This window comes from Mycena indigotica (assembly GCF_014461135.1).
Source record: "Mycena indigotica strain 171206Taipei chromosome Unknown Mind.scaff0004, whole genome shotgun sequence".
Classification (NCBI taxonomy): domain Eukaryota; kingdom Fungi; phylum Basidiomycota; class Agaricomycetes; order Agaricales; family Mycenaceae; genus Mycena; species Mycena indigotica.
Genome location: NW_023503003.1, coordinates 1,501,167 through 1,511,080, shown reverse-complemented (window position 1 = coordinate 1,511,080; position 9,914 = coordinate 1,501,167). Strand labels below are relative to the sequence as shown.

Below are 9,914 nucleotides of genomic sequence, written 5' to 3'. Positions count from 1 at the left end.
CGTCAAGGTTTTTTTTCTGTTTTTGAATATATGTAGTGTAGCTATAGATCGCTGTGTCTGGATGGGCTCACTGAGGTTCAACTTGAATATGTGAAACAAAATTGACTCTGTCTGTGAAGAAGTGGGTTGGGGAGCGTCTCATCAATTGATCCAATGAACTACTGACCCCGGTCATATGGCCACGGGAAAGCCTGACTGTCGGTCTATATCGATTAGTGGTTAAATCACCTCGTTGTGGTTGGACTTGGCAGTCAATCCCGAGGAGCCGCCTGTTCGATCCAGGCTATGGACATCAGGGCTATGAGTACCTCTTTTTGGTTCTTAATTCCCCCGCGGCCCCGCCCTTCTGGCTCCATCGCCTGTTCAATCCCCATCACTATATTATGCTTTTTCAACCAAACCTTGTTTATCGGATCGGTAGTCCTCCGGATCAATATTCCATTTCCTAGAACCTCATTGTGTGTTGTATTGGCGGTACCATCCATCTTTACCTCAGTCACCAGTGTGGTTGATATAGGGAGATGATCGGGTCGTAGAACACGGCTGACAAGGTGTGGGGAATCGGGGTATGCATCGCGCCATTGTCTTTGTCTTTGCTGTCGACCACCATGACGTCTCTGGCTCAGCCAGAGCAGGCTGCTCAACTGCGCGCGAAGATTACCGCTCTCGACGAGACGATCGCGTCCCTGCTCGCAGAAAAGGCAAAGCTTCAAGAATCGCTTGCGGCTATCTCATTCCCCGCGATGTCCCTGCCTGCCGACGTTGCGCGGCTGATATTCACTCTCGTTATCCACGACTCGGATCCGGGGCACCACCACCAGGAGTCTGTCCTGCAGGCGCTCAACCTTGGCGCGGTCTGCTCAGCATGGCGTGAAATTGTCGTTGCCGCGCCAGAATTATGGACGAAGGTCGCGATGTTTTGCCGCGGCCGCGCCACTGAATTACAGGCGCTCGAAACATGGCTCTCCCGTTCGAACGGGACGCCCATCGAGCTCACACTCACCTTCCCTCCTGACCAGAAGGTAGCCACAATGTTCTGGTCGGTGGCAGCCAAATACGCCACACAATGGCAGACTCTGTGCCTGAAGGGTCCAAACCGTGACCTGCACGCGCTGGCGTTTCCCCTGCCAAAATCTCTGCCTTTGCTGGAGCGGCTTGTCATCCAGGGCGAAATTGCACTGGAATGCGCCGACGGAGCCACCGCCGACGCGCCATGCTTCTCGCGCCTGACGCTCGACACGCCGATTGTGATGTTCCAGCTGGGCCTGCCGCTCGAGCACGTGGCTACGCTGTACCTCCGAGGTGAATCCCACTTCGGGCTCATCCCGATCCTTGCTCAGACCCCAAGGGTCCGTGACCTCACCATCAACATCACGGAGAGCCTCCCGCTCGACGCCATACATCCCGGGCCCGGTCCACCGCTCGTGCTCCCCCGCCTGCACACACTCTCCTATACCCGGCTCCCCGCGCCGATCGCCGCCGCGCTCGTCCTTCCCGCGCTGCACACCCTCCGCTTCCCGCAGGAGCCCCCCGGCGACTTCGCCCACCCGGCGACGGCGCTGCTGTTGCTGATCCCCGGCACCGCGGAGCACCGGGCCCTGCGCGGGCTGGAAATCGGCCGGTCGCGCGGCATGTCGGCCGCGGCGGTGATGGCGTGGCTTGCCGGGCTGCCGACGCTCACGCGGCTGATCATATCACTGGACGGCTTCGGCGCGGTGGAGACGGCGGCGCTCTGCGACAGCATTGCGGGCGGCCATCTCCTTCCCGAGCTTGAGACACTGGTGATCCGGAACATGACCCGCGCGGTCCCGGCGCAGGTGCTGGCGGACATCATTGAGCGCAGGTGGTGCGGGATCCGCGGGGCGTCGCGCATTGTAAAGCTCGAGGTAGAAGTGGCTGGCGAAGATGTGGTGGGATATGTCGGGAAGAGATTCAAGGGATTGCAAAGTAGAGAGATGAAGGAGCTCGAGTACAGAATCTCGCAGGCACCGAAAGTCCGTAGTATCTTCGATTGAAACAGGTCCTGTTTATTCGTTGCCACTACATGTTTCCGGTTCTAGACAATACAGTGTGAGCTCTGGGAAGTGGCGTTTGCGATAAGTCGAGTCAAGCGACCATGATTTTCCTCAAGTTTGATTTCCTCTTCCTAAAACCACTCGTCAGCCTTAAGCTTGAATTCAGCGACAACAAGCGGAACTTAACCTTGACGCCATTGGGAAGCTGCAGGCCCAGTGCAGGGTGGGCGAAAACTTGCCAAAGCGGCGCTCGCGGATCGCGTACCCGTCTTTCTCGTGCTCCGCCGAGATTTTGGACTCGGCGAAGATGCGCAGGCGTCTAGGGAGCGTGTCGATGTGCACGTCCTCTTTTTGGACGCCCGGAAGTTCGAAGATGGCAGTTCAAGTTACGGTACGGTTGGATTCGGTGTTCTTGTGGAAATCCATTCTGCGAGAAGGCCGATGGATTTCGGAACAAAAAAAATGGGGGTATACTTGGGTCTAAACGCCTCCACAGTCTCGTTACTCCCAAAGAGGCTGCTAGGTGTGGTGTTGCGTGAACGGAAGGCGTCGTCGAATCGGAGGCGCTCGAAGCGGGCAAACTTGAAGGGGTCGTAGTAGAAGTAAAGTAGAAGACGGACATGGTGGTAGTGGTAGTTGGTTGTGCTTTTGATGCAAGCAGAGACGAAGGCTTTATAGCATACAGAAAGTCTTTCTGGAACTCAAGTCTCTGAAACCGGCAAGCGCTTTCGTGTCGATTTGGGGAAACTTGAAAGTCGGAGCTTGAAGAACATTCGAGGTGGATACACCAAGTCCGGGGGAGGTGCACGTGGAGAGTCAGAGACTATGAGCAGCCGGGGAGCGGTTAGTTTGTCAGCGGGGTCCAAGCTAGACAGGAAGAAGAGAAAAGAGAAGAGAAGTCACCCGTCACGCATGTGGAGTCACGGAAAAATTTCAGCGCAAATATGAGTCAATGTCAATTGCACGAAACATGTTGGTACAAATGGATATTCATGCATATACTATGTGATAGATTTAGATGCTAGTTTCTCCTCAACTGTGTTTCGACACAATAACCAGCGCTTCAGCAGACCCCACAAGCAAAATGGTTGCGAGATCCGGACGGGTTATAGGAGAGGTCAACGCGAGCGTTAAAAATGACGCTGTCGCAATATTAGTACGATGACTTGAAGAACGACATTGATATACAAACCTGGACCCAACTTCTTCCTTCCTATTTAAACATAGCTTCACCGACGTTTAAGGCACGAGCGGAGCGGCAATGGCCCCTCCCGCATCACAGCATGGCAACGAGCAATAGGAGGAGGTATTGGTGTGCGTTTACGACGGAGCGGGATGTACGAGTTTTCGACCTTCACGTCAAGCGCCAACTGCGACAACAGGGCGGCGAAGGTGGGGAGGTGGGTCATGCATTCATCGCGTTCGGGCATAGCGGGGTAGGTAACGACTCTGGTGTTATAGTAGATGAGGTTGTCGTCGTTGAGACCGCGGTAAGTGGGCATGGCTAAATTTGGGTGGTTTGGGTTTATGCGTGGATGATGGTGGTTTGTGTGAGAAAGGGTGTCGAAGAGGTGGGTGGATTTTATAGCAGAAGAGGTCTGTCTTGCGGATGCATTGCGGCTCGTGTCTCAGCATTGCCATCGCACCCCACGCTCGCCCCACTCCCGTGGAGGTTTGAGACCGGACCCCTATGTCTCATCTTGTCCGTGCAGGATCAGCATCCGATTCGTCGAGGAGATAGCTGATCAGCTCCTGAACCACACGAACATTGACGCTGTTGCCGATCAGACGATACTTGGTCTTGCGTGAGATCGTTGTTGGCCAGATAAACTGGGGTGGAGTATCGAGGGGAGAGAACGCAAAGAGGCGGAGTAATTCGTTGGGGGAAAAGTATCTCAATCGAAGTGGATCAAGTGTTCGAACGGTTTCGTTATGGGTAGACTTTTGTGCGAGGAATGCGTCGAATACGGTCGTTGTCTGCAATGAAAAATTGAAAATCAGAACGAATCAGGACACCAAAAGAGCCGCATACGTCGAGTTCTTCGTTCAATTGTAATATAGAGCCAGCCCTTTCGACAAGTTGTGTGTAGCCACGAGTGAAACAGCAAGTCCGCTGAGAAGAGGGGAGGACAATGTCGAAAAGCCTTCCCCACTTGAGTAAGACCTTGTCGGGAATATCACGGTCCTCATCGATTTCTCGGTCCAAATACTCTCGAATTTCGCCCACATCCGCCCAAGGCTCCTCTTGCCCTCGACCAGGGATGAAGCGCAATGGCTTTGAAACAAATTGATTCGAATGGCTAAAAGCGTATGGTGATCGTCTGGCTAGTAGATAGTATCTGAGACGGGAGTTGGGAATGCCGAATTGTAAGGGGGTCAAAAGGAATTCCGCTGTTGTATCTGAGCCCAGTTGCTCGAGAGTGGAGACGAGCACCTGACGCGTAGTGGAGGTCTGCAATCTGTCAGGTATGTACAGAGAATAGAGAGGGATTCTCACCTCGAACCCAGCAACGTTTTCTACTAGGAAATGTGTCGGATGCGCGTTCCGAGTGGCCAATTCTGGGAGAACGTTTCTCACAAGATGCAAGAACGACTGTGCTCGTGGATCGAGTTCTCCTTTTGCTTGTGGGTTGAGGACAGTATACGGTTGGCATGCGGGAGAAAGAAGCCATAAAGAGGCATTCAACGAAGCAAGGTAGTCCGCAGACAGAGTCGATATGTCTGTCTGCATCGTTTTAAGTGAGCTCAAGATGCCATGCTATAAGATCACTCACCTTGCGGGCAATTCCAAGCCCGAAGTTGGCTGAGTACACCTCGCAGGCAGTCCTATCCCAATCGAATGCATGAACAACATTCGCGTCGACTTTACTCCGCTCCAGCGCTAGGTGAAGTCTGTTGAGCGCAGCAAGCGAGGCGGCGTCGGCGCGAAAGGAAAAGGGCGCGGTGAGGCAAACGCGAAGAGCGGCGAGGTCTCGGTAGAGGGCAAAAGCAAGAATCGATGATCTATGTAAGCATACACGTGTATAGAATGACGCGCGTGAGCTATATACTTCAACAAAGTCCACCTGAAAAGACTGAGTATATTATATGCAGAGGAAAAGAGAGGATAGCCGACCGATTCCACTGTAAAATTCGAGTGCTCTCATGAGAACATGGTGGTATCAGTCCAAGTTTGTCGGCACCGTGACATCAATATTTCTTTTTACTCTCCCCCACGATGGTCTCCGATGCTGACCGTCTGCGCATTGCAATTGTGAGGCTCCCACTCGTTGTGGAGTAATGATTACATCTCCTAAGCTCTCGCCGCTTTGAAATACAAGCCAAACGACGTGTCTTGCGCGTGTAATGGGCCACCGACAAGCTGCCTCGTTTTCTGACTTCGGCTATAGCTTACGTTCTGCAACTGCGAACGGTCTTCCCGGCGTCCCAACCTGCTCCTCCAACATCGGATGGGTCGTGGCGGACACATGCATTGTCGCTGGAGAAAGAGATGGTCGACTTGAAGCAGAAGTATGACGCGGAGCGAATCAGTGAGTGGCACATCGAGATAGAAAGCTTGCTCAATCCATTTCAGAGAGTGCTGGTATACTGTCTCAACCGTCCTCTTCAACAGAGCCACCAAGTAGCAATCCGTCAACGACCACTACCAAGAAAAAGCCGAAAAAGAAATCTTCCGACAAGACGAATTCAGCACGGCCGAAGCTTGAAAGCATTCGTCAGTACTATCATTCTGGTAACTGGGACGCGTTTAATACGGTTTCAGAGGTAGAAATAGCTACAATACCGGGTTCAGCATCGTTGTTCTCGAGCCTTTCCTCCTTCCAGCAGCTAACCACTTCTCTAAACATCGACGAAACTACTCCGGCCCAACGGTCTCTGCTCTTGCGTACGACCCAACTTGTCATCTCCGGCATGGCCGATTTCCTCCAGCCGATTCTTACAAGCGCGACTTCGACTGTCGCCTCCCAATCCACAACGCTCCTTCGTTTCTCTGATCTTATGTCCCAGTTGTTGTCGACTACCCTTCCTATTCTCATCCGTAAACCGACTACCGTCTCCACTCTGATGAACAAGCTGCTTGACTGTATGATATCGTCAATATTTACGCCAATAACCCAATCTTTCATTCCTCTCTGCGATCATTTTCTGTCCGACCTCTTCCCCTTGAGGCCAACTGAGTCCATTCCAGCAGATCTCCGTCCCGCCGTGCTTCAACTCTTCCAAAGCTCTTTCACATCACTTGTTTCGATACCATCTGCATTCCAGCATAACCTTCGCAATTCCCTTGCGCTTACAACAGTGACCCAGCTGCAAACACTCTTTCCTGCCCCCGCTTCCGCCAAAACCCACGTTAGTCGCGTCAGGAGTCTGGCGCGCAAAGACGCGGTCTCCTATCTCTGCACAACGCTACATCTTCTTTTCGCTTCCCCCGCTTGCTTCCCCGTGCCTGTAACAACTCCGGAGGAGGCACCAAACTCGTTTGAGCAGCGGATTACGGACGGTCTAACCAAGATCGTCCGCCAGTGTCGTGTGCCGGCGAATGAGGCGAATTCAGGCGCCGAAATTGTTGACGAAGTCGAGCATGGGATGGTCCTCGGCGTTCTGGAGCAGTATTGGAAGTACTCGTCGACTGTGCAATAACTCTTCCGTCTCTAGTATGCTCTTCAAACACGTTGTGATGAGGAATCGTGTTCCTGGCGACGGCCGCCTGCTTCAAAACAGCAAATTGCGCAATTTCTCTGATTGGGCCTCCCATATCCACGGCAACTCTGACGACGCTGACCTCACTGACAGCGAAGCGCGCCAGTCGTGCGCCTACACGTAAAACGCAAATTCCCAAAATCGTTGCCGGTCTCCCCGATGGGGCCAGGGACCACACGTCGACGATGCTTGACTGACTCAGAAGCTTCTCCCCGAGAATACCGTCGTCAGGAACTCACTAGCGAATCGGACTTGCTTCTCGACAAGTCCTTTGAGCTAGCTTCCAGGTGCCCGAAAGCGCTTGTGCCACCCAAGTTACAGCCTGATCTTCTCCATTGTATAATTCTAGCGCAGTGAAGCTCCATCCGGGGAAGCGCAGTAAGTGGATTAGTTCGCCTCTGGCTTCGCGATGACAAGCCATTCACAGGTTGTCCGACGAGCTTGAATCGACTTTCAGCACATGCGGCATCACGATAGGCTGTGGCGATGACTGACCAGAAGCCACCAGTAACCGGGTTCTACGAAGTGCCTCGCTACTACTCAACATACCGGCACCATTGGACACGGGTGTATGCGCTCCTCTCAGGCGCTGCGACCTCGGCGGCGGCCCGGCGACATCCGCTCAATGCTACTTATCTGAGCTCAGCGCACCTGCCAGTTAACAGTTGTAACGGCAACTTCAAGTTGAACTCAATCGACTCTCAAGCTTCCACTGGCTCTGCTCAGGCCTTCCCTTCTAGCTAGCTTCTCGGGCATCCGACCCGATTCCGACGACTTTTCTTATCCTTTCTATGCGCCAACGTAGGTGCGCCGCCAGACGTGTCCGCTCCAATCGATTAGCCGCCGCCGCCACCCTCGCCTTTTGTGGATCCGCCGGCGCGCGCGATTGCACCAAACTTTCTGTCAAAAGTTCTGACCATGAAGCGCTCATCTTGCGCTCAACCGCAATTGCTGGCGAGTGAAACAGACGGCCGCCGACTGACCGCGTCGTTCAACAACACAAAAAGGATTACGCTCAGCAAGCAACTTGACCTAGGGCGCCGTGGTGTTCAAGTTGCTTTCGTTGCAGTCCTTGCAGACTATCTGTTTAGCAAGGTTAACGTTATGCGCCGCTCCGAATGGTGGCGGCATCCACCTGCCTGGCATCCAACGTACTTGCGGGCCGCCACATACCGTCACGGTCTCCCCGCCGCTATGAGCGCCCTCGACCGTTGCTATGAGCTCAAGTATGACTCTGCCCGTGTCGTCCTCCCTGTGGACGACTTGCTGCTTGGGCGACATCTGTGCCATCTTCCCTCCACCGCTGAAAAATCTCCTAATAATGCCGTAGCGACAGACAGTGAACAACCGCAGATCGGGGGTGCTTCTCCAACACTCTAAATTCGACATCGGGCAACTTCAAGCTTAGAATTGCAGCCGTGCCGTCCGTAAGAAGTAGCTAATTCTTACACTCAGGAGACAGTCCGACAAACGATCGCGACGAACCAAGTACTTACTCCAATGCGGGTACACCGTCCCAGCCACCCCGCAAGCCGAACTTCAGCACGTGCCGGTGCCCACTGCCCGCCGGGCTGGCATCGGAATATCGTCGGTCAGTGCCGGTAACCGTTCGGCCGAGTCGGGGGCCGTAAGCGCGTGAGCGCCGTCGGCACGGCATGTGCGCGATGCGTACCGCGACGTCGGCTAAGTAATCTACACGAAACGCCCACGGGTGATGGTGATGCGGTGATGGCTCCCAAGGCCGCCAGCCCTGCACGCGAATCGGGGCGCGCGGATTGGCTGCGCGGACGGCGAGGTTGGAGGGAAGGAGATGAGGATCCGCGACAGCTGAAACGAGCAGGCTTAGGGCAGGCTCAGCGGAGCCAAACGGTACGTACTTGCAGGTATTGGCCATGGTCAAATACTTAGGTATTGCGGCTGGCCGCCGGGCCGCTCATTGGATGGACAGGTAGGTGCACTCTGGCGAAGTCCTGGAGCATGACGCCAGCCTGCCCGCCTTATCCGCCTTTCGAGCCCTGTATTCGTTTGTGTAGCCCGGCCGAAGCACTTCTTACCCTCAGCCAAGGAGAACTCAACCAGCTTCTAGTTCTTCGGCCGTGGTTCCCACGCGCGGCTAGCGGCTCGCGGGCATCAACCGCTCGACGACGTGACACTGCGCTAAGCCACCATCGCTGTCGCCGTCGACTCCCTGGTCGTCCTCCCTGCACCAGCCCATATCAGGAACGCGGTGATTCGTACTGTATTGGGGCGCATGTGTTACTGTTATGCGGTCAGTGGCGCTCGCGTGGCCATGCATATGGCAGTCTGGTTTCGGCGTTCGTTCGCAGAGTGGTTTCGCGGCCTGAAGTCCGGAGAAATCGCGAGCCAGGGCGGGAAGACGCGCGCGGTGGAGCAGCGCTTGAGCAAGGGCCTGGGGTCAGCTCCGTCCGGGGGCGATCACCAGCAAGCCAGCAATCGCCAGTCGGCCGGAGGAAGACGTGCATACCAGCCGTCGGCCGAACGTCCGAGTGGAGCCGACCCGTTGCGAGTGCCCACGCGTGCGCCACCCGCGGGCTCGGCGCGGAAGGACGGAGGCAGCGTCGACGATCGATACGTATCGGCGGAGGTCGCCTCTTCAAGCCTGTGATTCCTCCAATCCGCTTTTCTCAGTTGCTGCCTCACAGCCTGTTACCGTTACCTAGATTTGTTCTTTCACGGACGCATCATACTTGCCCAGTTGATTCCCTCCGTCGCTTTGCACCCGCGGCCGCAGCACACCGCGACTGAGACTCACGATGGCGATGCAACTCTTGTGCCATGGATACGGCGTCGGCCGACTCGGCCGCGGCGGCGCATCACGGCCCGACGCGTATCCACATCATATCTTGCCGCTCGCCAGGCAGATAATAAATTCCGCGGAGACGATAGCGACGCTCAAAGCAAAGCGTCAAGAGTCAGAGAACGCAGGAAGATCAGGTCTTATTCTGGAGGTTGGACAGACTGCATTCAGGCCCGCCGTTCCTCCCGCGGACGCTGGCCAGGTCGACTGAATTGGAGAGATAAAGTTCGACTGACGCTTGCGCAATTAAACTTTCAACTTCAACTTCGACTTCATCTCTGACGGGCACTGTACTGTATGACATGGGTCCGCGGAGACCTCAGGCTGTCGCTGCTGTCTTACACGTCCATCAGCATCGACAAATGCGCGCTAAACCGCGT

General features: G+C 54.9%; 2 protein-coding genes across 2 annotated transcripts; one reads left to right on the top strand and one right to left on the bottom strand.

Moving 5' to 3' along the window:
• Positions 1-3,710: 3,710 nt before the first annotated feature.
• On the bottom strand, positions 3,711-5,161 carry MIND_00427200 (Dna methyltransferase; the record flags this gene model as incomplete). The annotated part of the gene is made up of 5 exons (XM_037361087.1): positions 3,711-3,992; positions 4,048-4,467; positions 4,513-4,740; positions 4,790-4,896; positions 5,131-5,161. The coding sequence occupies 5 exons, from the start codon at positions 5,159-5,161 to the stop codon at positions 3,711-3,713; spliced, it is 1,068 nt and encodes a 355-aa protein (XP_037221379.1).
• Positions 5,162-5,232: 71 nt separating this feature from the next.
• MIND_00427100 (uncharacterized protein) lies at positions 5,233-6,656 on the top strand (the record flags this gene model as incomplete). The annotated part of the gene is made up of 5 exons (XM_037361086.1): positions 5,233-5,251; positions 5,313-5,357; positions 5,405-5,545; positions 5,590-5,730; positions 5,779-6,656. The coding sequence occupies 5 exons, from the start codon at positions 5,233-5,235 to the stop codon at positions 6,654-6,656; spliced, it is 1,224 nt and encodes a 407-aa protein (XP_037221378.1).
• Between the last annotated feature and the right edge of the window lie 3,258 nt (positions 6,657-9,914).